The 27462-nt window shown below is 43.1% G+C and overlaps 2 protein-coding genes across 6 annotated transcripts; both read left to right on the forward strand.

Moving 5' to 3' along the window:
- The first annotated feature begins 837 nt into the window (after positions 1–837).
- On the forward strand, positions 838–19419 carry eif4g1a (eukaryotic translation initiation factor 4 gamma, 1a). Of its 4 annotated transcripts, none has more exons than XM_084006828.1 (32): positions 838–1288; positions 3232–3358; positions 3461–3547; positions 3800–3832; positions 4325–4345; positions 4669–4848; positions 5458–5557; positions 8086–8237; positions 8483–8575; positions 9404–9479; positions 9579–10517; positions 10602–10690; positions 10918–11098; positions 11240–11373; positions 11599–11718; positions 12087–12479; positions 12634–12780; positions 12894–13127; positions 13210–13314; positions 13538–13834; positions 14091–14208; positions 14293–14395; positions 14564–14961; positions 15110–15225; positions 15363–15535; positions 15676–15801; positions 16372–16453; positions 16551–16649; positions 17039–17182; positions 17300–17381; positions 17569–17709; positions 17981–19419. In XM_084006828.1, the coding sequence occupies exons 2-32, from the start codon at positions 3284–3286 to the stop codon at positions 18160–18162; spliced, it is 5220 nt and encodes a 1739-aa protein (XP_083862954.1). In that variant the 5' UTR covers positions 838–1288; positions 3232–3283; the 3' UTR covers positions 18163–19419. The 4 variants fall into 4 exon arrangements, with proteins under 4 accessions (XP_083862954.1, XP_083862955.1, XP_083862956.1 ...); XM_084006829.1 differs by having other exon boundaries at positions 3236–3358; XM_084006830.1 differs by lacking the exon at positions 4325–4345.
- A 1160-nt stretch (positions 19420–20579) lies between these two features.
- Positions 20580–27462, forward strand: fam131aa (family with sequence similarity 131 member Aa). 2 transcript variants are annotated; one of them, XM_084007445.1, is made up of 5 exons: positions 20580–20801; positions 24979–25090; positions 25279–25455; positions 26273–26416; positions 26568–27462. In XM_084007445.1, exons 2-5 carry the CDS (start codon positions 25000–25002, stop codon positions 27125–27127), a joined length of 972 nt encoding a protein of 323 aa, XP_083863571.1. In that variant the 5' UTR covers positions 20580–20801; positions 24979–24999; the 3' UTR covers positions 27128–27462. The 2 variants fall into 2 exon arrangements, with proteins under 2 accessions (XP_083863571.1, XP_083863570.1); XM_084007444.1 differs by lacking the exon at positions 20580–20801 and adding an exon at positions 24532–24673.

Here is a 27462-nt window from a genome sequence, read left to right on the forward strand (position 1 = left end):
CCTCATTGACCCGTCTGTGGTAATCTGCCCAAGTCAAATTTATTTAGAAACATGCAGTGTACATTTTGACACACAACCCCTCTCTTTAAATTATGTAGACCGCACAGTTGATCCTTTCAGTTGACATTCAGTTTTAGTAGCGAACATTCCCAAACGCATTTTCTGAAAATTCATCAGCAAACTTTCATAATCAATTCATCTTTACAGTAATTTTTCAAATAAAAATAAGAGAAATGTCATTGTTTTTAGCTTTGAAGAGGTGGCATGTTGCTGCTTTTCAAGGTATAAGTGATGGTTAATTTAATATTTGAGAATTATTTACAATTAATTGTTGAAACTACAAGTTATTTGAACATGCAAACTTGGGCTCTGAGAAAATCTAATTTACTATTTTCTTACATATTACAGAAAATTCCAATATTCTCCTAACCATTAACTTTTGTAAAAACAATAAGATTTCTTTATATAAAAGCAGAGTACATCTTATTTATTATAGGGCATTTCATAAGCTAGGTGATACTTGACAATATGATAATTGACAGACTTTTAGCACTCATCAAAAGGTAACTTGTCTTTTTCAGTAGACCCAACTTGTCAGGAGACAAAATCGATCTCAGATGGCGTTTGCTCAATTATGATGGAAATGACAACAACCACTAAGAACTTCATTCAATACATTTGGGATTATTGTGCAAGGCCCACCACAGACTTCGTGAAATTCGTAGCGTGAGTACACTCCGTTATATAAAAAAAGATTATCGTGAGGCAAGGGTTGATAAATTGATTCGAGCTCCCGTGTCACGTGACCAAGGAAACGGCCTCAGAGTTGAATTTTCCCGGAAGTTAACACATGCGACTTGGAGGCGCACCGGCTTCATAGACCAGAAACATCGCATTATGGCCTCGCTCTGAGCCTCCTGATGCGACAGTTGTGTACATACCTAACCGGCAATCCGTCACCATCGACGCCTTGATCATGGACCTCCGGTCCAGAGGCTTTTTTCGGGGCCATCGGAGTTGTCATTAGTACTCCCGAAGTACTATATTATTTGATTTTGAGCACTGTCACTTTTGCACGCCCGGGGATTTAAACCGAAGTGACAGTAGTAGCACTCACCCCCATCTGCCGGTCAGCTAGCTAGCTCGCTAAGTCAATAGCCAAGAAGGGCATCACTTTTCTTTTTGGAGTAAAGGACAAGGAAACTACAACACCACTACTTTTCATTAACAAGAAGACTGATCAGAGGCTGATTCCCCGTGTTCCCAACATACTCACTATTGATTACTGGTAAGAATAAAACCAACTGACTGTAGCAATTACTAGCTTGGAAGTACAACCCGATCTTCATCTTCGTCAAAGGCACACAGACTTAACTAGCTAACGTTAGCCGCTTGAACGGGGCCCTGTCGGCTGTCAAGTCCTCACACTGGGATAGCTCGCCTGCTAATCGCGTCCAGAATGCGATAACGCCTTTAAAACAAACAAACTAATTGCAATGTTTAATTGTCTGTTGAAGTGTGAGGTGCTTAATCTCGAGGCGTTATGTGTTTTTTTTAGGGAGGGGGGGGAGCTAACGTTAGCTGAAATGACAGCAAGTGGCTAATCTTGGTTACCGTTATCACTGAAGGCTTCGCGAGGTAACGCTAGTTAGCCGGTCGTGCTTTAAATACGGCTTTTTTATTTGCACTGGTGTTAGAGCCGATGTCTCCATTGTACAGGTTTCTAGTGAAAACCTTGACGTTATTTGTTTTTTTGTCAGCGTAATTTTGTCTTAAGTTAAATGTCAGGTTGACGGTTTAACTTGCTCGCTGGGCTTTTGCCGGGCCTGTAATTAAATACACCTCGCAGGACAGCACAGCACACGGTTGGGCTTAAAAAAAACCCAACTAAACGTTTACCCGACGTTAGCTTAACTGTAACATGATCGGTGTCAAGTGTGGCAACGTTATTGCTATGGGACCGGCTTATTTGTCTGTTCTCTAGGTTTTGATCGGTCGACAACATAATCGTCCCATCAGCACAGCAAAGTCATCGGACTGAGCTCCATGTACTTTAAGGTTAAAAAAAATGTGGACCCAACGTTCAGCCACGTAGCGTAACTAAGCAATATGTCCATGATGGTGTGGGACACGTAACGTTAACGCTAGCCGGGCGGTTGGCTAACGAAGTAACCTGCTTTCGGCTGCCTCGTTAGCGGGCCAGTAAAATGCCCTTTCGTCCTATAACCTAACTAAGAGGGCGGCGGGTGATATCTTCCTGGACGAACTGTCTCATTTTTTTTGTTGACCTTTCAGGAGACTGTTAGCCATCTCTGCCGACAGTGCCATATGGCACGGTTTCTCACGTCGATGCCCCTGTCTGAAAGAAGCATGGCATTAGCTAGCAGCTAACGATACGTTCCTGTGTCAGCAGGTGGATGACACGTCTGCTCGTACTGTTCAGATCAGATTGTATTTAATTCCAGTCCTGTCTTTTAGTTATTCCGGCATCGACACAACCACACATATATCCTCACGAAAAAAATCTGCCTGTCTGTTTTTAAAACTCGTATCGTGTTTTTAACGTCATTTGATTGGGACTATTTTGCACATGTAGCTAGCGCAACCAGGGGGCATTGAAGTCACTGTTAACACAGTAAATGAACTTTGACCTGAGGTATCCATTTTCTTAAATTCACTCAATACCCGTACTGTCAAAGTGGTTTGGCAGGCACGTATGAACTGTAAGTAGATCTCCAAACCATTATAGATAATCCCCATTAGCTGTTTTTTTGTTGACTAGGGCATTATCATTTTAGGAATGAATGATTATTCTTTTTTCAAAGTAAAACAAGTTTTAAATGTGATTTAATTGCCACCATGACCCCCTTTTTCTACTCAAACTTCAGGTTGGAATGGAAGTTAAAACACATGAGTCCATTGCTATCTGATTTAGCAAGGAATCTGTAAGTGGCGTTAACAGTAATTGCTCAGAAGACTGCATGCCTGGGCCACGCAATACAGCAACATTGTGGGGTGGTGGTGGCGTTATCATAGGCGAAACCACAGACCACACCCTCGCTGCTTGGTTAGATGAAGCCTTACTATGACATGCCTACTATTTCTTAGTGTTGCGTAATATCTTACCTCCTATGACTGCAATTGTTATATGCAGAGATCAACTTTGAATGAATGCCTTTTGTTTGGGGTAATGCCTAATGCTTTTGTAATTGTTACTCATCTCCTCCCCAGAAAGGCTGGCAACACAAGGCCACCCTAATGCAGAACCATAAAAGAACGTGAAATGAACAAACCACCACAGCCTCTATCGGGACCCACTGCTGTCCCAAACCCTGCCCCCTCCCCCGGATTGACACAGGTGAGAGCAGCTGACCTTGTAGAATCTGTTTTTTTGCGTGTGTTTTTTGCTAGATTAAAGTTTGGTAACATCTATATTTTCCCTCCGTTCTCTCCTCTTAAGGCTGCCTACGGTTCTGGACAGCCCCCTTCTCTCGTTTTTGCCGCCCCTCCACCTCCACAAATGAACTCTGCACCACAGCCAAGACAGGTATTGGTCATAACATGTTTTTTCTTCTTCTTTTTGCTAAGGTTTTTATTAATCTGTGTCCAAGGGTGTAATATTTTGCTCTCGCATGAGCACCCTCCCTTTCCTACTCCTTCACAAAGAATTTCGGACATAGCTTCTTCTCCTATAAGGCTTTGGCTAAATCTGTGTGTGTTTGTGCGTTTTGGCCTCTGAGTGATGTTTCTTCTTGAATGTCAATCTTGACTTCTTTCCTCTCTTCTGCTATCCTCCCAGTTTGCTGCAGGCCCCCGTACTTTACACCAACAGGTACTAACACCCATCACTTTTCCTTACATCCCCACCGTCTCCCTAGAGTAATGCATGCTTTCAGTCACATGCTGAAGAGTTGGATTAAAAACTGTAGTGTTAGATGAGTTAACTTTTCTCGTGCTCCAGCAATATTGAGTTCTATTCTAGAAATGCATATTTCTTTATTTCTTCTTCTTCTTTTTTTTAAAGTTGTTGTCGCAATGTTTTAATAACCGCGACCCTACACCTGCACAAACTAGTTTATTAACAAAGTAAATGGATTTTAGTGCCTGCAGCATTCTAACATTGTTTCACTACTGCATGTGCGCCGGGGGGCGGGGTGTTTGAGCGTACTGTCGTTCATGGCTGAGAGATATTTTGCTGCTGCCTCTCATACTCTATTCCTTCTTCCACCTTGTGATCTCAACCTTCCGCATTGTCTCTTGTCCTCATTTTCACCTTAATCTCACTCCCTCTCTTGCTCTCTGCTCGTGTGTTGTGCGGCTGAAGGGTGGATACAGAGCATTACAGGTAACGGCTTTTCTCTTCCCCCCCCCCTCCCCCTCCCCCCTTTACTTGGGCTACCCTCAGTGTAGCAGGGAGACTTGACATTCTGTACAACTTAGACTCGGTGTAACCCAAGAACTGAACTTGCTGTACACATTGGCATTTGCTGTACGTGCTTCCAGCTGAGGTTAGGAGTGTGTGTGTGACTGGACACACACAAGCAAAACACATGGGTTAGGACCACCACCGTAGTCAAGACACTAAATTAACACACAGAGCAGCAGGACTGCTTGTGCTGTGATAAACTCTTCATCAATCTTCCTTCATTCTCCCTCTGTTCTCTATAGAGTTACTATCAGAACCGACCAGCCATGGCTACCAGTGCTCCAAGGGTACAGGCAAGTAGTGGCCCACGACCGGTTGGACCTACTCATGTCTACCCACCCAGCTCGCAGATGATGATGATTTCCCAGCAACAGCTGTCTTTTGCTGGCTCCCCTCAGGGCTACTTCATCCCTCCTGGACAGGTTGGTTCACATTAGTAATCACCCATTTGTTAAAATGGCATGAATAATACTGGTCTAACAAACAACCTGTCGACATGATACCGAGTGTATGCTCACCATATTGTCACACTGGCCCATATATAACAGTGTTTTTCTTTTTTTCTTAAGTACAACAGTGGGGGTAAACGTCTGAGACGTTTTACATGTTAACAATTGCTCTTACAGAGTAAACTAAATTGTTAAGGGAGCCCATTGTAACCGACTGGAGTTTCTGATAGCTCGTGTAGCTTATTTTGCTGCCATGGAGAAATGACACTTTTCCAGATTGTCAAGCAGCCATGAATTACCCGTGTCGCAAAATGTTTTAATGTACGGTTAAAAAGAGAAACTCATTCTGTCTGCTTCCAAGAGCCTCCCATAGGAGATCGTGTGAGCATGTGACTGATAAACACAATGGAGAATTAGCTGCATTTGTTATCTTCCAAAAACATGTGTTAGAAAAAGAGTCTCATCTTTTTTGGGATAAAACTGTACTTTACTGTGGAGATGGCAGAGATTGACCTGATTCTCTTCCAATTTAATTGTTCCGTCTATCGTTTTTGTCTCCGACTCTTTATTTTGTCTCTGCAGTACCGGGCCCCATATATGCCTCCTACTCAGCAGTATCCTGTGACCAGCGGCACAGCAGGCTTCTATCCGGGAACTAGCCCTGCTGAATACTCTGCTTATGGTAAGGGTTTTATTTTTTTGGACCAAGACCATCAGCAACCAAGCACAACCATGAATGAGGATTGTCAGTTAAAGGAGGTGAAATCTCAAACACCAGGAGCCCAAATTTAACATTTTAACTTGAAGCATGTTGTTTTAGTCCATTTACATACCTATTTGGCCATAAGGTATTGCTGGGTGTGTTGTGGTTTTGCTTGGATGGTTTGTGTCTTTCTGGGTCAGAACACTGCTGTATGTGGTGAACTGCCAGTTGCATGTGGTCTGGCTTGTTTCTGCTTTGGCCTGTGTTCTTTCTATCTGCAGTCTCACCTGACACTGCTTTACGGGTTCCATGAAATGGCTTTCAGATAGAAAAAAAAAAAATTCTGGATGCATGTCCATATAAACTGTTAGGTTGAGATTTAATATTTGCTTGGATCTGATTTAAATTTTAATGATGGTTCAAAAGTTTCCAGGGCAGACACTCCAAAATGGGAGGAAAACATTTTAAGAATGGCCGCAACCATTGCACATCTGCAATTTTTGTTTGAAAACTTCTGACTTGTGTTACTGCTGCAAATTCCCATTTGGTGAAGGTCAAATATTGTTCTACAGATGTTTCTTAATTGTTAGGCATTGGGAGAGTAAAATTAAAACCTCCCACTTTATTGGCTCATACACACTCCTCAGTGTGAAATTATTCATTGAACGGAACTAAAAACTTTCCAAAAAGTAAATTAGGACTTTTTTTAATTTAAAGATATGCCAAAATAGTTGATATTAAATGATAAAAAGCAGCCATAAACGCATGTTAAATCTGTTGTTCATTTCATGGGACCTTCTTAACACCCTGCTTCCTCTGAATCCTCTCATTAACTCATTCTGCATCTGTCTCTTCCTGCCCTCTCCCGTCTTCTTTCCTCCCTCTCCCGTCCCTCACTCCCTTCCTCTCGTTTGCTGCGTTGGTTCAGAGCCCTCTCTTGCTGCGAGGGAGAGGCGGGGTGGTGGGGGGAGAGGGGGCGGGCGAGAGAATGGCCGTCTCTCTCTCCACGGTGCTCCTCTCACCTCCCAGCGCTACCCTGGTGAGTAGTGTGTGCTTGTGTCTTGGTCAGCAGGCTTTAGTCGCAAAAATCTCTGTGGCACTTCCTGTTTCTGATAGTTTTGTAACTGTGTGGTTATTTTTTTTTGGGGGGGGGGGGGGTAATACATAGATTTACTTCAATATGCAAATGGCCTGTAAAGAGAAGATTGCATACATAAATACAACATTAATTGTACTATAAATATTTTAGTGATGCCTTACCAAAACAAATTTGGGATTTCTTTTTCTTTTAATGATGATCATACCACATGAAAGTAAACATGCACACTGTGTCAGTGTAGTATAGGTTAAATTAGGTTGTAGACAGGAGTGAACAATATAGTTGCCAATTATATGAAGGCTGGAAGCAAAGAAAACACTAGCCCCTGAAACCAACCCCACCCTAATTTACTGCTTAAGACAAGCAGCCTGCCTACAAAAGGCCGATGGGGAGCTGAAAAGTCTGCCTGCATTGTGCCCCTGCCAGCCTGCAGATATCTTGCTTGCTGTTGGAAAGGATTTACTATTTTATGTGCTTCAAATCTGTATTAAATGTATTTCATAATATTGCAATGAAATAAATCATGGATTGCAAGTTTCTTGATTTTTATAATCATAAGCTGGCAAGAAATGTTGTCTGCGTTCATCTGCTACACAGCACTTAAACATACTGCTTCTGTCTGACCTTCAGTCTGGATGTGAAGGTTATTACTTCAAAAGCCTCTGTCATAACTAATTTCATACTAGTGTGTTTGAGTAACTTTAAGGCTCACACAGGCTACCCGTAACGTCCATGGTTTCATTCATTCAGAACACTCTTCCACCGCACTAATGGGTGTGGCACAACATATAAATCACCCTGCAGATCAACCTATTTGTATATAGTGTATATATATAAGTTCATATTATGCTTTGATTCTGATTCATCAGGGTGCCAGACTAAGTTTTTACATTAACTTTTTAATTTAGGTGCACCAGCACACAATTTAGGTGAACCCAAAATTTGGGCACCGCAATATTACATCTACTTTACCTTTTCTTTACAGTTCCCATATACACTGGTGACTTATTAACACATTATGTAAATGGCTATAAAGAGGCATAAAGGTGCAGATAAATGTTTTCCTTTATTTAAATCTCAACGCAAACAAGAAATCACAATAACCTCAATTGCTATTATAAAGGAAAATGTTTTGTTGCACTCTGGAGCCCTGTTCACACACCTCATACAAGCACCGTGTGGATCCTACAGGAAGCTTAACTCTGTTATTCAAGATGTTTTTTATTTTGGTGTGAAGGAATATGGTCTACACCCACAAAACAGCCTTGCAGGGTTTTAGAAATAAATGGCGAAGAAAGAATCTTTGGTTAGTTTACTCCTGGATGAACTGTTGCTTTAGTGTGAAGTTGCAGCTTGATTGTTGTATTCTTTTTCATTCATGTTTTTTGGTTTCATTTTACTGTTACAGCAGGAGCATACTATCCAGCTCAGCCGCAATACTCTCCGTCTGTCCAGCCGGCACCAGTCATGATCAACCCCGCCCAGCAACAGCAACAAGCCCCGCCTCCTCAGCAACCACCGGCACAGTCACAAGGGCCACCAAAGAGGGAACGTATACCGGTAGGGTGTCACAACAAAAGGGCAGCGTGCCTCTTGTCTGAGGTCAAAAAAAAATTGAATGGACAGAAAGTAGTATTGTCTCTTCAATGTGGAACTTTCCCTTTTACCTGAAAATAACAATAGTATTTATCATGATGGCTGGCGGCTATAGATCAATAGTGACAGCATTGTTGCATACTCTGTGTTTTAATGTTGGGTGCATGTTTGGTGGGAACCTAACCAAAATTTCCCCTGTCATCTTACAGATAAGGATACGAGACCCCAACCAGGGCGGGCGTGATATCACAGAGGAGATCATGTCAGGTGGAAGGTCCACCACAACACCGAATCCCCCACAGGTAGAAACATTTTGTTTGTTTTTTGCATTTTGGAAAGCGAGCATGGTTATGATCATCCTGAAAGAAGGTATTGATTGCAAGTCTTGTTAATTAACAATCATGTTTGTGATATTTTGGGATAAAGGTGTTCTTCATATTTTAGAATGGACTAAGGGTACTGTTTGTGTAGAAATTAAAGGATGGATAATAATATGAAAATCAGCCTGCAAAAAAAAAGTGGACTTTGTCTACACTGGGAGTTGGCTTTATCTGACAGTGTAGCAATCTTTCCAAAATTAAACAAATGTATTATTTACAATGTAATGTCTTATGATTTAATTGCACATAAGAACATATCTATTTTTTAACAAAAACAACTAACAGATTATTACTTTCCTCTGATTTTGAAGAAAAATTATGTTTGGTTGGTTCATGTGAACAAAAGACACATTTTCAGAGACAAAGTGGTGCTGAGATATCTTTACACACTTATTTAATTTTTCGTGAATGGGGATGGGATGTGTTCAAATTTCTTCTAACATCTTATAATCAGGAGGGCAAAATCTGGCACAGTCTCACCAAAGAGACGATACAAAGCAAATGCATCTTTTGAACTTATGCATTGAGTCACCAGTTGAGTTGGGCGAAATATTAGAGCAAGACTTTGAAAGAAAATGCAATACACAGAACCAGTATAGTCTTAATGAAATGACCATAGATCATAATCAACATGTCTTAGATGCAGTCTAAACTAAAAGTAAAAAATATTTCAATTTGAAAAATGTTAGTAAATCGGTGTATTTCAATCCTCAGACCTTTTTAAAAATGCTTTTTTTTGGGGGGCTTTAGGCTTCCACAGCAGATGTAAATCCTGCGCAGACCAATGGTGAATTTACGCAGCCTGCCACTCCCGTGGCTAGAAGAGGTGAGTACAATGTCTCAATTTTAGTTCACATAAAACATGCAAGATGGCTGTGTTCCACATTTTCCTTATTGTGATTATTTCATGCGTTTTATTGCACAGATGAAAACACTGAGCCCCCAGCGAGCGCTGAAACCCCACCACCTCCTGCCACAGAAAATACAGAGTCTTTGGAGGAGGCCAAACAAGAAACGGACAACCAGATGACACCACCTGCTGAGTTAGCCTCACAATCTGTTGCCCCTACAGCTGCTGCTGAGGTGCCATCCCCATTAATAAAGGACCTGCCATCCCCATTAATAAAGGACCTGCCGTCTCCCTCTTGCCTCCCTGAAGTAGTAGCAGCAGCATCTACTACACCTGCTGAAGCAGAAAGTAAAGTTGATGCTAAAGTTGGTGACACTGTCGACGCTCCCGTCGGCCCTTCAGCATCATTAGCAGAACAAGAGGCGCCTGTCAAAATGGAAGAACCACAGGATGCCCCAGCTCAAGCAGAGACGGCACCAGAAAAGGAAGAGAAGAAAACGGAAGAAGTGCAGGAATTGGAAAAGGAGGAGCAGGTGGCCAGCGCTGAGTTGGAGCCTGCAGTTGAGGTTGCTGCAACATTTTCCCCTGATAACGAGACAATAGAAGAAATGGCTCCAAACACAGAACCTGAAGTCTCTCCGCCTTCACCCTCTGCAGAGGAACCTGCTGCTCCACAGACCCAGAATTCTGCCCCGAGCTCTGCACCTGAAACCACACCGGTTGAAGAGGCAGAGCCTCTTCTCTCCAATGGCCTTCCTCAGGATACCGAGGAACTATCTGAGGATGTGGCATTTTCAGACACTACGCCCCTTGACAAGCCTGATGCTTCTCAATCTCAGGAATCCACACCTGTGGCTAAAACATCAATGCCTGCAGAGGAGGAGCAGGAGGAAGAGGAGCAGGAGGAAGAGGAGGAAGAGGAGGAGGAGATAAAAGGGGAAGAGACGAAGGAGAAAAGTGAAGACGCCCCTCCTGCCTCTGTAATCTCCCCTACAGAGGAATCTACTATGCAAGGTATGCAGAGGTGATTCTGGCCCGCATTCGTGATTGTCACGAGTCCTGCTAGATTCTAATGTCAACACTGTCTGTTTCTTTAAGCTGCAATGTCTGTGCCAAAGAAGAGGAAGAACAAGAAGGATTTCAAGACGAAAGAGGCAATTGGTGACCTCCTAGATGCCTTCACAGAGGTGTGTTATCAGTCCAGATGACAACATGAAAGATAGAAATTAACACAAGGTCATAGTGTTTAAGTGTCTCAGCAGTTTCAGCTGTATCAATAATATTTTAGGATATTTAGTTTTCAAACAAACACTACATTCTCTGTGAAGTAAGTGGGTTATCACAATATTACTTCATCTCTTCGTTTTTTTTTGTTTTTTGTTTTTTTTTGGGGGGGGGGGTGTGTGTGCTGCAGGAGCAAGAAGCCAAGCCTGCTCCTGAACCCTCGTCCACTCAGGCCGACCCTGTCCCTGTTGCTCCACCTGAACCTCCCGCTGAGGTTCCAGATGAGACCTGGGAGGAGAAAGAGGACAAACAGAATGCAAAACCGAAAGCCACACCTGAGCCAACTGAGCAGAAATACCAGTACAAAGAAGGTATGTTGTGACTAAGATTCTCCAGAAATGCCTGTTTTTGTGTGTACATGAACAGTAACACCTGCTATTTGGATGTTCACTTCCAATCCAAAATGAATCCAGCAAATAAATTAATAAAAACATTTCTCATACAACTCTCAGAACAATGGAAGCCAATAGACCCAGAAGATAAGAAACGGTACGACAGGGAGTTCCTCCTGGGCTTCCAGTTCATCAGTGCCAGTATGCACAAACCTGATGGCCTGCCTACAATCAGTGATGTGGTCCTGGACAAGGTAGGATATGTTTAACATAATTTTGGTGTTGAGTGCGATATGTCATTAATGTGTGACATTGATGACAAATAATTGGATATTGAAATCCAAAGGTTTTTGTCAAGTATATTACTTAGTAATATAACTAGTTTATGAATATATCATGGTGATTATTTTAGAGCATCCATCTCATCTTGTCTCTTTGTATTGACGCAAAGGACATTTGACCTCTTTCTTTGACTTCAGGCGAACAAGACTCCAATGCGGCCCCCTGACCCAGCTCGAATGATGAATGTTGGACCTGATTTTACTCCTTCGTATTTGGGGAACCTTGGGAGCAGATCAGTGGGGGGGCCAAGAGGCCCGGTGAGTGAATTTATCTCTTCTCTTCCTGAGGTGGTTTCTTGTTAAAGGAAATTCTTGCCTATTTTAATACTCATAATGTGAATGTGTAGCTCCTGATGTGCAGGCGGCTGTTCTGCCATCACTGTATGAATGTTTGTGTGAATGGGTAAAATAGACGTGTAAAATGTAGTGTAAAGCGCCTTGAGTAGCCGAAAGGCGCACCAGATCTTCATGGCAAAGGGGGGGGAATACATGTGCACTCACCACTTTTGAAACAATTGGAAGTTGTTTTTCTTGGGGTGAAAACTTTGCAAGGCACTGGATTTGTTTAGTTATACAAGTTTTCTTTTCTACCTTTCCTAAATATGCATCCTTTCCACTCCTTTTAGCCACCTGGGCCACGTCGTTCCCAGCAGGGTCAGAGGAAAGAGCCTAGGAAAATCATCAGCAGCATGTCCCTCGGCGAAGACGTGCAACTCAACAAGGCTGAGAAGGCCTGGAAGCCCACAGTGAAGAAGCCCACTCGAGGCCGCGCCGCGGAGGAAGCCGAAACCGAAGAAGATTCCGAACAGGGCAGGACTCGAGAGCTGTTCAAGCGTCTGCGCAGCATCCTCAACAAGCTGACCCCTCAGAAGTTTCAGGAGCTTATGAAACAAGTGACAGATCTGACGATAGACACAGAAGAGAGGCTGAAAGGAGCAATTGACCTCATCTTTGAGAAGGCCATCTCGGAGCCTAACTTCTCTGTGGCCTACGCCAACATGTGCCGCTGCCTTATGGGGGTAAGTCATGTGATTTATGCCTGGATCTTTTTGACTGAGCGACTGATTGCTCATGATGCATCACACTTTCATTAGTGTTCATTCATTTTTAAGCCATATTTTTATCCGCAAAATGAACAAAAATATTTAATTGTACTTTGTCGTCCTCCTTCAGTTGAAAGTCCCCACCTCAGACAAGCCAGGAGTTTTTGTGAACTTCCGCAAACTGCTGCTCAACCGCTGCCAGAAAGAGTTTGAGAAGGACCAGGATGATGATGAAATCTTTGAGAGAAAGCAGAAAGAAATGGAGGCTGCCAAAGAAGTAAGGAGGAGGAGATTTCACTTTCATAACCACCACAGTGATTTGTTTATTTAGACGTGAGTGATCATATTACCACCACTAAGCACAAACTCCCACTTATATCTGCCCTATAGGAGGAGCGCGAACGCTTGAGGGTGGAGCTGCAGGATTCCAGGGATCAGGCCCGCCGCCGCTCACTGGGTAATATAAAGTTCATCGGTGAGCTCTTCAAGTTGAAGATGCTGACAGAGGCCATCATGCATGACTGCGTAGTGAAACTACTGAAGAATCATGATGAAGAGTCTCTGGAGTGTCTCTGTAGGCTGCTCTCCACAATTGGCAAAGACCTGGACTTTGAGAAGGCCAAGGTAAGTAAAATGTGAACACATTCACACATTCAGCCCTCTCAGTGACTGATAAAAGCATTTTTTTTTTCTATGTCCCTGTTAGCCTCGTATGGATCAGTATTTCAACCAGATGGACAAGATCATCAAAGAGAAAAAGACCTCATCCAGAATCCGCTTCATGCTACAAGACGTCTTGGACCTCAGAAGGGTAAATGGGAATTCATCCATAACAGGATATTGCAATAAAGAGTCTGCAACAAGCGTTTATGGTGGTGATTAATGCTAAGACATATTACTGAATGAGCAGAATTGTTATATACCATGTGTGAAGTAATCCACAAGGTTTATGAGTCGCATGGGAACTATGAATGTAGACATTAATATCGGGTGCTGGGACTGTTTTATAACCATCTTCCATCTTTGATCTGCAGTGTGGCTGGGTGCCTCGTAGAGGAGAACAGGGTCCTAAAACAATCGAGCAGATCCACAAGGATGCAGAGTTGGAGGAGCACAGGGAACACATCAAAGTCCAGCAGGCACTACTGTCCAAGAAAGATGGAGGGGGCGGTGGCGGCGGCGGCGGCAGGATGGGTGGGAACATGGGGGGCCGAGGCTCTCACACACCAGGAGGTGGCCGGCCTAGCCAGCCTCAGGATGAGGGTTGGAACACGGTGCCCATCTCCAAGAACAGACCCATCGACGCCACCCGCCTTAGCAAGATCACAAAGGTAACGTCCAAGTCTAACAATGAAGTTTTCACAACATCTATTGCCCCCCGCTTCAGGTTTGCACTCTCTTTAATTCAAGGCATTCATGCTTGTTCTTATGATCAAATATACTTTTAGAAGTTTTTAATTGTGAAGTGATTTTTGGGTCCATTATAAGCAATCTTATTCTGCTAAATCACAAGTCTTCAGTTTAACCGGATTATTTGGGACTTGCCTACATGTGTATGTAACTTGCTTGTCATTGTCTTTCCTTCAGCCTGGTTCGTTGGACTTCAACAATCAACTGTTGGCTCCAGGGGGTAAAGGCATGTGGGGTAGCTGGGGCAAAGGCAGTAGTGGAGGTACTGGTGCAAAACCAGCAAGTGGAGAGCCAGGTAAAACAGCTTCTTCACAAAGACAGTGTGGTTTTTAAGGTGCTTCAGTGGTTGGAATATTTATCTATCCTTTTCCTCTTGTAGAAACTGGTCGTCCAGCTACCAGCACCCTCAACCGCTTCTCAGCCCTGCAACAGTCTGGCTCGTTGGTGTCTTCAACTGACTCTGATCGCAGAGCTCCTCAAAGGTATTCAGCAGCTTCAGATGCTTGTGCTTTGCTCCTACGGTCCTCCTTCACTGTTTACAAGAGTAAATAAGATATTTCTCTGCTTGAATAGCTGATAACGACGGTTTAAGATCAAACTTGATGGCACAACATTGGGATGAATAAACCTTTTTCACTTGCAACCTATAGGTCAAGCTCCAGTCGAGAGCGTGGTGGCGACAAAGAAAGGGGTGATCGTGACAGGGATCGGTTTGACCGATTCGATCGCAGCGAGGGACGGGAAGGTCGTGACAGCAGGGGGACCCAAAACCCAATCACCAAGAGAAGCTTCAGCAGAGAGTCTCAAGAGCGTGGCGGGAGGACCGGAGACCTCCGGGCCTCCACTGAGCCTGTGCGTCGCGTGGCCAGCATGACCGACGATAGGGACCGAGGAAGCCGGGACCGAGGAAGCCGGGACCGAGGAAGCCGGGACCGAGGAAGCCGGGACCGAGGAAGCCGGGACCGAGGAAGCCGGGATCGAGGAAGCCGAGACCGAGGAAGCCGAGACCGAGGAAGCAAGGACAGGGGCCCAAGCAAAGATCTCCCAGGTGAAATGCACACAGATTTTCAAATTGATATAATAATAGAAAGTTGTCATGGATATAGGCAGTGTACACGCAGAGATGATATTAACAAAAAAGATAGATAATAATAAAAGATATTATAACTATTATTGTCCCCCCCCCCCCCCTGCAGTTAAGCGTGACAACACCCCCACTCCTTCTCTTCCAAAACCTGCATTGAGTGAAGAGGAGTTGGAGAAGAAGTCGAACGCAATCATTGAAGAATACCTCCACATTAATGACTTGAAGGTACTACAAACATGAGGCCATGCTAAAATTGCATTCAACAATGTGAATTTTACGTTCATAATATCGGGGTCAACCAGCAGGTGCTTGGAATATGAAGCCAACATCTTGTGTTTCTTCTTCATCTTTTGCTGCCGTAGGAAGCGTTGCAGTGTGTGACAGAACTCAACAGTGCCTCGCTGCTCTATGTGTTTGTGCGGAACGGTGTTGAGTCGACACTTGAGCGCAGCAAAATTGCTAGAGAGCACATGGGCATGTTCCTGCACCAACTCGTCAAGGCAGGGATATTGTCCCCAGAGCAGTACTACAAAGGGTGAGCTTGAACAGTAAAAAAAAAAACATGACACTGCGTTTCCACAGTCTGATTTGCCTTTTTAGTGCATAGAGTTGAGAAGACTGAACTAATTTGTGTTAAAAGTGATCATGAGTGCTATGTGTTTGTTGGGGCCATAGGCTAGAAGAGACCCTGGAGGCTGCGGAAGACATAGCCATAGATATACCTCACATCTGGCTCTACTTGGCTGAACTCATTACCCCCGTGCTCCATGAGGGAGGCATCCCTATGGGACAGCTTTTCAGGTGAGCTACGGTGCTGGAAGTCAGCGAAAATAATTAAATCAGATGAGTTTTTAAGATTCTGCCATAATCACAGAAAGGAGAGTCAAAAATATGCCACGATCGTACCGTTTTTAAAGCGCTTTGCTTTGCAGCGTATCGCCGCAACGGTGTCTCCTTTTACAAAACATCCCGGTGACGTAACACAGTATCGCCCGTGGCCGTGTCATATTTCTTTTTAAATAAGCGTCGGAAATCAGATTAGCTCGAGCGCATCAAAACAACAATGAAAACTGCTCATCATATTTACACAACTCTTTGACCACAAGTGAAGTTGCTGTGCATCACAGGCTTCGGATCAACGTTCTGAGCTCGAGGAACTGATACCTTTTGATCCTTTCTTTTTGTGCATAAATTGAACAAGATTGATATCTCCATTTAAATTACTTTGGATGATGTAAGTCAATTAGATGCAAAGCAACATTTTCAGCAAGTTTAGCAGTGCTCTGGCCCATGTCAGAACATTTCTTTCTTACACATGAAGTTCAAAATCATCAAACCTGAGTCGGGCGTAATCCTTTGTTGTGTCTTCAGGGACATCTCCAAGCCTCTCGTGCCTCTCGGGCAGGCCGGCGTGCTTCTGGTACAGATCCTCTGGTTGCTCTGCAAAGAAATGGTATGTCCTACATAAATGCACAAAACTTAAACATCTGTTTCATACTTTGACACTTTAGATTCACTTGGTTGAATGTTTCTTGTTGTTTTTTTTTTAGACCCCAAAGAAGGTCCAGGCAATGTGGACAGAGGGTGGGCTGAACTGGAGTGATTTCTTGCCCGAGGATGAAGACGTCGACAAGTTTGTCACTGAGCAGGTCTGTAGGCGAATGAAACATGAACTGTAAACATGACTACATTTCATTTTCCCCATCAAGTTTGATGGCGGCATTGGGAAATAATAATAAATACATAAGGAGTGTTTGTAAGTTCTCATAAAGAAAATGCACACTCCATAATGAAATATCTTCATACAATCTCATAGAAAACAGACTTAATGTGCCAATATTTGCCTCAACTATCTATAATTGAGAATTAACATGCAAATTATCAACACAAATACCACCCAATGCTAATAAACCTATGCTGATTTTAAATAATAAATAATAATTCAAAGCAAACAACTTGTAACTTGATAAGTTACAAGTTTATCTATAATGTTCTTTATTCTGTTAGTTAATGTTCTTTCTTCTGTTATGTAATTTAGAAAGTGGAGTTTACCACAGGACAGGAGATTGGGTCAGAGAAAGTTGATGATAAGAAGGTCCTAACTGGAGAGGAACTCAGCAAACAGCTGGAAAGACTCATGCAGGACAAGGCCAACAACCAGCGCATCAGAGACTGGGCTGAGGTAAATGTACTGGTGATCATAGCTCATGTTTTATGAGAACTTGAATATTCAATGTGTTTTTTTTTTAATCAATATAAAAGGTACTTGAATATGTTTCCCGTTACCTTGTTTTTTCAGGCTAACTTGGACGAGCAGCAAACTGCATCCAACCAGTTCGTACGAGCATTGATGACATCAGTGTGTCAATCTGCCATCATATGTGCGTATGACCAATGCAGCATGTAGAAGAAAGAGCTATGTCTTTGTTAAACTGTTCATCTCCCAGCAGCAGATTGAATTCTCCATGTTTACATATTAGTGATATATCGATGTTACTGCGATTTGCATTTCTACAATTAATCACGTATGTGATTGATTTTGTGTCCTTTTTCCTCTCCTCATTTCAGGTGATACCCCATACAGGGTGGATGCCCGGCAGATCGGCCAGAGGGCCAGTCTGCTGCAGAGATACCTGTCTGATGAGCAGAAAGAGCTGCAGGCCCTCTACGCCCTCCAGGCTCTGATGGTGCACATGGAGCAGCCAGCGAGTGAGTTTTAATCTACCTGTAGAGCGCCAGCAGTCATGTGTTGGGGCTCAACATACAGAGGTGGACAAAATGACAAATACCTTACCATACAGAAGCCTTGTAACAAATGCTAAAGTTGGTGGAGCTCATACTTGTTTTACTTTTATTGATAATTTAATATGCAAATAGTGAATTTGGATGTGATCTTAAATTGTCTTAAGTCCTCTCTGAATGCTGCATACATTACATTCAATGCCACATCAATATTAACCTGTGTATCCTGTCTCTGCAGACCTACTGCGGATGTTTTTCGACGCCTTGTACGACGAGGACGTTATAAAAGAGGAGGCCTTCTACAAATGGGAAACCAGCAAAGACCCTGCGGAGCAAACGGGCAAAGGTGTGGCCTTGAAATCAGTCACTGCCTTCTTCACCTGGCTCCGCGAGGCAGAGGAGGAGTCCGACAAGGAATAAGAGACTAAACTGAAAGCTGCCACCCCCCTTCGGCAAGGCGGGGGCTCTGCAGGCAGCTGCAGAGAGTCATGGACAATATTGCCAGAGAGGCAGACTCAAATCAATCCTCAATGAGGATAAATCTTTATTATTTTTTTTCTTTTCTTTGAGGGATGGACTCGGAAAACAATCATTTCTCTCTACCCTCCCTCTCTTGCTTCCTCATTGTTGCCCCACCTGCTTGTCACAGCAAGTGTCCTCATGAAATAAACTTAAACTGATTCAGCAGGACTGCTTGTCAACGAGGTGTGAAGTATCCCACGTCACTACGAAACTCTTTTACTCACAATAATACAAACTCAACAGGCTGCTTTTTATATGGTTCTAGATAATTTTAATGCCTATCATCCTATCCGATCTGCAAGAATAAACAGCAGGGCGTGTGGTGTAGTGGGTTCACTGAAATCGTCATGCTATGTGTGCTCAATCCAAACTCAGCTCTTATGTCTTTGTCCCTTACTGGAGTGTGCAGCATGACTGAAGTGTGTTTCTATTAATGATACAGTGGACGAAACGTCGATAGACAAATGTACATGAACTAAACTTAATTTGATGGATGGAGTTTTTAAAGCTAGAGGTTGTCTATTTTCTCTTCCCGTTTCACATCATGAACTTACGAAGGACAAAAAAAAAAAAAACGCAGAGGACTAGTGTTGACCTTTGACCTTGACTACTAGGGGGTGGTCTTAATGCTTCCTCTAAGCCATCCTCCCATCCCCAGTAGTGAACCACACTGACTGACTCTTCATCTTTACCTCTTCTATACTTAAACCTGAGCTGTCATAGAGGACACTTAATGACCCAATCACCGGTAAAACTTGAAATCTACAGAAAATTGACTTAATGAAAATATATAACATTAAAAAAAAACAATAAAAAAAAACAAAACAGAAATGATCCGAAAGCCTTTTCTACTTTAAGTGGAAACTTATTTCAGGAGTGTTCTGTAAAGATATAATACTTTTTTTTTTTTTCTTTTGAGTTTTATTTTTCAGGAACGATAAATTGCTGATTTAATTGCAGTGTATCCTTTTCCAACTGAAACAGCAGTTGTCCAGATGCAGAGAGGTGCTTTAGATAATCCTTTATTATTAGTTGTGGAATTTTGTAAATATTTTTTTTTGCTTTCTTTATTTAAGAAATTATTGCTTCTTTTGCATCGGAAACTGGAAAGCTGAGGTAACGGAGCATTGCAAATAAAGGACTTATTAAGTTGCTGAGCCGAGTTTTGCATAAGTGTCTGAAACATGTCGGATGCTGCGGTGATTTTTATGGTTATGTGTGGTAACGGTTGTAAAGTGAAGCTTCGAATCGACTGACCTTATTAAGGGGGCTGGTTTCCAGCCATGATATCACCAATGCACATTAAATGGGCAAGGTCATAAAAGAAAGCGACGTTTCTGTTACCAGTTTAGTTCCTTCAGTCACAGCGTCCCTTTGCTTTACACTATCCCCGGTCTCATGTTACTTTTACATTCAAATAAAATAAAAAATGTGTTACATGCAGTGACATGGAGAATAATATAGGAAAAATACTTAAAATCATTGGGGGGGAATGTATTTATGCCATATCTACAGTGCAGACTACATGGTCATTTTGGTATAATTTGCCCAGAGTATACAATGGCATAATGCTGATAAAGGGAAATCATCCTCATACATGATAGGACCAGAAAATGCTGAGCATTTCTTCTTGATAAAATACTTGCATTTTAATTAATCAGCTCTCCATTTCTGCATTAATAATTTGCTTGGTCCACGTACAATCAGTAGCTACTGATGAGAATAAATGTTTGTAGTATTTAAAACAAAACGCAAACGTATTTAGCAAATATGCTCCATGTAAATGAAATTTGTCATATCTTATAAAATGATATTTTATCACAATGTAAAAACAATGCTAAATCGTTTTATTAATATATTTAATCAATTAACTCCACATGTGATGCATCCATAACTGGACAATATTGTGTGAACATAAAAGATGACATTATAGTCAACCACATATACCAGTGGCTACATTGAAGAAGTTCTACTGGTTGAAAATACTGTTCATTAAAAAAACACGTCTTTATAAGTCACACTATACCGTTATAAACCAATTGTTTAGCTTTTACATTGGAATAAAACCATTAACAGTGAATGTAGGGCCTGCTGTTGGTAATCGAGCCCATAGCTGTTGCACGCTATATAACTGGATAAATATGCTCATTTATTTTCAGAGACACGTGGAAAAAACAACTGCAGTAATTTTCTGGGGCCAAAGCTGCAGGTTATCTTGGCTGAATGGTGAGCGGGGTGGGGGAGATGGGGGGAGGGGGGGCGATGTGACACCGCCTTGCGTTGATGACGCTTGCCATCGGGAGACATTTGGACAGCCTATGTAACCCATACGCCGAGCAACAAATGGTGCGTCTGCGCGGCGGAGACCTGATGCTGGAGTTCGGGGAGGGGGGGGATGTTTCCGCCGACGGAGTGGCATTGCTGATCCACCGCAGAGCCCGCTGCAGGGGCACGAACCGCGCGGTATCATCTGTTGAGCGGATCGGAGAGAAATTAAGCCGCATTATCATGAGCCGCCGCCGCGGTCCGACTTCCAGGTAGGTGCCGAGAGTCGTCATGACCAAGCGCACGCGCGTCGTTAGAGGAGGCGCGTGCAAAGTGCAATAAAAAGGGCTCTCGGTGTCTCCGCGGTGTTTATCCGATGCAGGTACGGAGCTATTGGTATGCAGATGGCGACTTGCAGATGGAGTGTGTTGCCGGGAAACCGGCTGCTGTATCCGCGCCCCCCCTCCCCTCCTCGTGCGTTATCCCCCCCATAATTGTAGGCTACAGGCCTGCACCCGTCAATGGCGGGGTGATGTGTTATTCAGCCTTCAGCGCGTCGCGTCTGCTGCTTGAATCTCCAGAGAGCGAGAGAAAATGACAATCGGCACTGCAGCTATAACCTCCATGCTCGGCTGCAGACGCACCGGCTTCAGTCGATCCCACTTGTTGGTTGTTATAAGTCACATCACTGCCACGTCAGGCATGATTAGTCATGTTCGTGTAAAAAAAAAAAAAAGAAATAAAAGGGAGTCTGCCTCTGCAGGGAGTGGACAGTCATCCACACGAAAAGGGACTTTAAGCAACTTGATGTGCAACTGCAAAACGCTGCTACACATGTTGTTGTTGTTTCTTTAGGATGAATGCCAATTAGAATCCCTCAGCTGGCAATCAGCATGTTGAAGTGGGAGGTTTTAAAAGCAACATTACACAATTATCTCAATTAACTGCTCTGAGAGGCCCAGAGTGCTGGTGCACTGTTTTTTAAGGAAAATATAAAAAATATAATAGGGAACAGTCTCAAAACCTTAAACTAATGAATATTTTCATTATTAATCCTTTTTTAATCATTTAGTCTAGAAAATAGTGAAATTATTTAATAAATATTTTGTTTATTACTATTTACTTTTATTGTACAATCACAGTCAAACCCCAAAGACATTCAGTTTACATGTATAACAAAAAAATATACGTTTGAGAAGCTGGAACCAGTGAATGAATGACGTAAACCACTTTTTAAAAATAGTTGATTAAAAAAAACACTGGATTCGGGAGCTGTGCAGAGCTCCACATGCTGAACATGTGCTGTGTTTATCAGCGTTGAGCAAGAGTGCATTTTTTTTGCAGCTGAAGCTCACCTCTGTGGGGTGTTGAACGTCACCCAGGCTTCACGTCACTGCCTCCAAGCTCCTTACCTGCCTGTGTGCCCCTGACACACATTAACTGTCATTTCTGACTTCAACATAAGCCTTTAATCACAGCCTCCACTCCCTTAGCTGCTTTCGGAGCCAATCTGCTTAAGCATATCTGTCAAGTCATCCACATGCACAAGAGTTGGGTTCAAGCAACATGTTTCCTGCTTGTTGACAGATTCACCTGCCCTATAAACAAGACGTCTTCCATGCAGCTCTGGCAAATTTAGCTGATCCACCAGGAGCCAGTTGCAAAAAAACCCCCCCCAAAAAACAGAGCAGCTCTTAAATATAACATCTAGTCAGACTCGCTATGGACACACAAGCTTCCTTATGAGTGACTAATGTAAGACTGACTTAGCATTGCAATGTGGATGGAATAAGACACTTCATAGAAGAGAACAAAGCCAATGAGATGATATTATGGGAGGGAATAACTGAAAATGTAAATAGCTTAAAACCAATAGTCGTTCAATTTTTAGAAACAATTCAAGATCATGTTAGAAGAATCCAAAAGAGTAATGGAGAAAAGTTGAAATATGTTGATAACTGACCTGGGGCTGAACGGTGGTGTAGTGGTTAGTAACGCCGCCTCACAGCAAGAGAGGTTCAGGTTCAGGTCCCTTCTGTGACAACCTTGATAAGTGGTGATTGATAATGGATGTATGGGCATTCTAACAAAGTGTTGCCTCTGCAACACATCTCTCACCTCAGGCGTGGCTAACTTTCCTGCCTCAAATGATGTCTTGATATGTATGCAACTAACAGGTGTAATTAGACTAACGTTAGTCAAACCTGTGATTCAAAGCCCCATCCTAGGCCAAGAATACGTTTTTACAATTGGTCATGGAAAAACAGTTGAATAGTAATCTAAAAGTCATGGATAAACAGTAGAACTAGTTAGTTAAAAGTCATGGATAAACACTAGAAATAGTTTCTAGTTAGTAGTTAGTAATGAAGACAGTCTTGATATTATGCAACAAATGGGCTTAATTAGACTAATGTTAGTCTAACCTGTGATTCAAAGCCAAGACTAAGTTTATACAATTGGTCATGGATAACGTTCTGGATATACACAGTAGGCTATATTTAGCTTTAAATTAGCTAAAAGTCATGGATAAACATGAAATATTTAGCTAAAAGTCATGGACAGTAGAAATAGTTACTTCAAAGTCGTGGATAAACAGTTGTCTTAAAGTTCTGGATGTACACAGTAGGCTATTTTTAGCTTTAAATTAGCTAAACGTCATGGATAAACATGAAATATTTAGCTAAAAGTCATGGACAGTAGAAATAGTTACTTCAAAGTCGTGGATAAACAGTTGTCTTAAAGTTCTGGATGTACACAGTAGGCTAGAACTAGCTTTAAATTAGCTAAACGTCATGGATAAACATTTTCAAACCTCTCTTATCAGCTCGGTGCTGTGGGTTAAATGACGTTTCAGTCATTTGGGCGGTTCTCGTTTAGTTTCCTCTTCGGTCGTCAGTTCGCAAACCGTCTTTTAGTCCGTATTTTTACACCAAATCCGTCCGTCGTCATACTGCTAGCATCGGGCTCTGTTCTTCTTGTCCAACAGCGCCATCTCTCTGAAGCCCGCGAGCTACTTTTTTTCGCGCCGCTGCACGCGCACGACTCCTCGGAGCGTCAAGAAACGAAAAGAAACGCCTTCAAAATAAAAGTCTCAAATTTACTTAAAACAATAAATATATAACAAAAGTGGATTAAACCTCATTTAAAGCCAATTCGTAATTAGTTACAATGCAAATTGGCAATTTATTTTAAAGGGTCATTTACAGTGATTGATAATGGATGGATGGATAACTGATCTGCTAACGAATTGTTGCCATAGTAACAACCATACTAGTAACGTTAGTCTAACCTGTGATTCAAAGCCCAGTCCTTGGCCAAGACTAAGTTTATACAATTGGTCATGGTCATGCATAAACATTAGAAATAACTAAAAGTCATGGATAAACAGTTGAAATATATAGCTAAAGGTCATGGATAATAATAACTTTATTTGTATAGCACCAGTTTACAAAGTGCTTTTGAAAGCAGAATATAAATACAGTCAGGTACACAAATACAACAAACACATTAGCGCCGATGAGGTTAAAAGACAATCAAATATAAATAAATAAGATCAAAATAAATAAAAAGTTGAAACGGGCGACATCACATAAAAGCAAGTCTATAAAAGTGTGTTTTAAGAAGTGATTCAAAAGAGGTCACTGATTCAGCAAGCCATAGCTCCTCAAAATAGCTATCTTAAAGCTCATAACAGGCCTCAGATCTGCTGAATACAGCCATGTGTGTATTTGTTTTTGGACGTGGAGTTAGCTGGATAGCAATATCACTCTTAATGGGATTTTTTAAAGGGATCAGCAGCTTTGGGGGGGTGAGCAGGCCTGGCTGGTGCTTCTTTTAGCGGCGCTGGTCACGCGCCATATGTTTGCCCCGTCACATTGGAGACTGTCACCACCACTACCCCTCAACCCCCTCACCCTCCCCTCAACCCCAACCATTCTAACTGGTTTCACCGGCTTACTGTGGCTTTAGCATCTGTGCAGTAAAATGTAGGGCATAGCTGTTTGCCTTGTCTGCCCAGGTGGTTTAAACCAGTAAACCCCGAGCTGTGCAGGCTTTTTAGTCGGGCTGTGTGACACTCTGAATGTCCACGATGAAGCTGAGATCCAGTAGTAGAGAAAGAATGGAGAGACAAAGAGAGGAAGAGGTATGAAAACCCTTTTTTTTAATGCAGAATAGATCTCCGTTTGGACTGAAGCATTTGTTTTGGCGTGGAAGCCACAGCCCCCGTGTTTGTCGGCTCGTCCTGTGATTTGAACTTGAGCTTTTCATTGAGTTGCTGTTACAATGTTTCTCACAGCGTCAATATTGGCAACATCAACATGAACTGTTTTTTGTGGACTACTAAAACAGCTGGACCGGTGCTGGATTTGACACACAGATGTGGACAAACAACACATTTGTCGCTTTTTGTGCATTGGAGTTGGAGTTAAAAATCGATCTGTCTTGCAGGTGAAATTCGAGGAGAGTGAAATGATTCCAAAGTCAGGAAAATCTCCAGCAGACTCGAGGAAAAGTGTCGGCATCCATGAGTTTGCAGCACTTGCCCGATCCTCCTTAAATGGTAATAACATTTGTGTGTGTGTGTGTGTGTGTGTGTGTGTGTGTGTTTCCATTCTAAAAATTGGTGTACATTGTACAGCACAACATGCATACATCATTTTCTTATTCTTTTTAAATAAAAAAATGGTAACGATAATAATAAAAAAATATTATATGTACCGACCCATATACATATATACCTGTGTGCAGGTATCTCTCAGGTGGTGAGGGACCATGTGACGAAGCCCACCTCCCTGGCTCAGGGCCGGGTCGCCCACCTCATCGAGTGGAAAGGTTGGCCCAAACCTGCCAACCCGCCGCCAGCCGCCCACTTCAGCTCCTACTGTCACCTGACCGAAGGGGAGAAGGAGGCCCGCTTTGCAGCAGGTATACTGTCTGATTAGTCTGTTTGTGTTTGCACGTGCCTCCTCCTTACTTAGCCCGGTTTAGCTGCAGCATCCTCTCCTGGCACCTTCTGTCGTTCACCTAATCCCCTGAAACTCAGTGATGGCTCGTCTTGGCAGCAGATGGCGGCCTATTAGACACCCAGAACACTTCTCTGCCCACTCATCTCACAACAGCTCAGGTTTGTTTTTTGCCATGACTCATCCTCTCTGGCGCCCGTGACATCAGCGTGCTTCGATCAAGAGAGAGAATGAGCAGGGGGGGTTCATAATGACTTTACATCATGTACGTCATAAAGTCTTCTTTTCTTCTTCAGATCGATGCTCGGAAATACACTTTTTTTTCCTCCTGCCACGCATCGATTATTTGATAAGATATTAACGTTGACGTTGAGTCACTTTTTAAAGCATACTTTCTGATTACAGCTTCTTAAATGTCATTATTTTTTTCTTTGCTCTTTATATCATTGTAAACTAAATATTTTTGCATTTCGGACTGTGGGTAAAACAAAATGAGCAATTTGTAGATGTAATGTGCTCTGGGCGTTTTTCAAGTAAATAATCAACAGATTAAAAAGCCCAACTTTGGACCCAGACTGAGAAATAAAAATAATAATAATGATACGTTCCCAAAGATTGATGTAACGAGATGATTAGCAGAATGAAAAAGCTTTTTTTTCAGACTTTCCTTTAATCTTTGCTTTTTAAATTATATTAGAAACGTTTCCAAACCTTTAGTTGGACTGGTCCACACACACACACACACACGCAGTCATTTATCGGCCCTGTGTTCCTGCCAGGAGTGGCCGAGCAGTTCGCCATCGCCGAGGCCAAGCTGCGTGCCTGGGCGTCTTTAGACGATGACGACGAAGACGAGGAAGACTCCAACGATGAGGACTCCCACACCAACCGACAGGCCGAAACCTTCACCAGCCAGAGCTCAGGTATCCGCCGTCACGACCACCCCTTTCTTGTCCCTTTCATAAGTCATCGTCTTCATTTCTGCATCATCACTGACCAGAACGCCTCATCTATCCACCCCCAACCCCATCTATCTCCATCTCCAGGTGTTCTGACCTTTTGCTCCTCCCTCAGACGCCGCCACGTCCAATCCTATCGACGGAGCGCCGCACCAGCCTGAAGGCGGCGAGGCCCCGCCCCCCGACAGCCCCCTGTGCTCCAGTGGCGGCCTGCTTTGTGGTAGCCCTGCGTCTCCCAATGACCCACATTCATCCCAGACAGATTCACCTACTTTACCCAGCGACTGCATGAGGCCCTTCCTGGAGGAGGAGGAGGAGGAGGAGGAGGAGGAGGAGGAGGAGGAGAGGCTAGATGGTCACGAGGAGCAGCCGGCTCTTTTGCAGGAGCAGCACAGCGAGGTCTGCGTCCACCACAAGCCTGAGTGGAGGCCCCGGGCCAGGAGCAGCAGGTTCGACTCCTGCTACTCCACCTCCCGCTCCGAGTCCCCCGGGGAGGAGGAGGAGGAGGAGGAGGAGGAGGAAGGCAGTGTGTTTCACGAGTCTGGAGCGTGGCTTTGCAGCCGGAGAAGCTTCTTCTCTGACCGGGCTTCCTCTGGAGTGGCATCCTTCGATGAAGAAGAAGGAGGAGAAGGAGAGAGGGATGAAGTAGAGGAGAAAAAAGAGTATTTGATGTGATGTGTTGTCCATCTCTATGTCTCTTTGAGTCTGTGTTGATTCTGGATATGACAAAATCTATTCTGCTTTCTCTGTAAACCTCTCCTCCTCCTCCTCCTCCTCTGACCGTCTCCTCTCCACTCGCTGCCTTCCGTCTCTCATCCTCCAGGTTCCTGTCCTGATCTGTGAACAGTGTGATAATACAGTGTGTTGGAGAGTTCAACCAGAATGTAAAGCTGTTGTTCAAACTGAGTTTTGTACATTTTCGTGAAGAGTCATGTGGTGCATTGGTTTTTTCTAATCACTTTTTTGTAGTGTTGTGTGTCGGGCTACGTTTGATACTGAATGTCTGAATG

This window comes from Eutrigla gurnardus (assembly GCF_963514095.1).
Source record: "Eutrigla gurnardus genome assembly, chromosome: 4".
Lineage (NCBI taxonomy): Eukaryota > Metazoa > Chordata > Actinopteri > Perciformes > Triglidae > Eutrigla > Eutrigla gurnardus.

Coding starts and splice junctions, on each gene's coding strand:
- eif4g1a (XM_084006828.1), top strand. CDS start 3,284: ATGAACAAACCACCACAGCCTCTATCGGGACCCACTGCTGTCCCAAAC. Junction 8,238..8,482: donor CAAAGAGGGAACGTATACCG/GTAGGGTGTCAC, acceptor GTCATCTTACAG/ATAAGGATACGAGACCCCAA. Junction 15,802..16,371: donor CCTATGGGACAGCTTTTCAG/GTGAGCTACGGT, acceptor TTGTGTCTTCAG/GGACATCTCCAAGCCTCTCG.
- fam131aa (XM_084007444.1), top strand. CDS start 24,611: ATGTCCACGATGAAGCTGAGATCCAGTAGTAGAGAAAGAATGGAGAGA. Junction 24,674..24,978: donor AGAGACAAAGAGAGGAAGAG/GTATGAAAACCC, acceptor TCTGTCTTGCAG/GTGAAATTCGAGGAGAGTGA. Junction 25,456..26,272: donor GGAGGCCCGCTTTGCAGCAG/GTATACTGTCTG, acceptor TGTTCCTGCCAG/GAGTGGCCGAGCAGTTCGCC.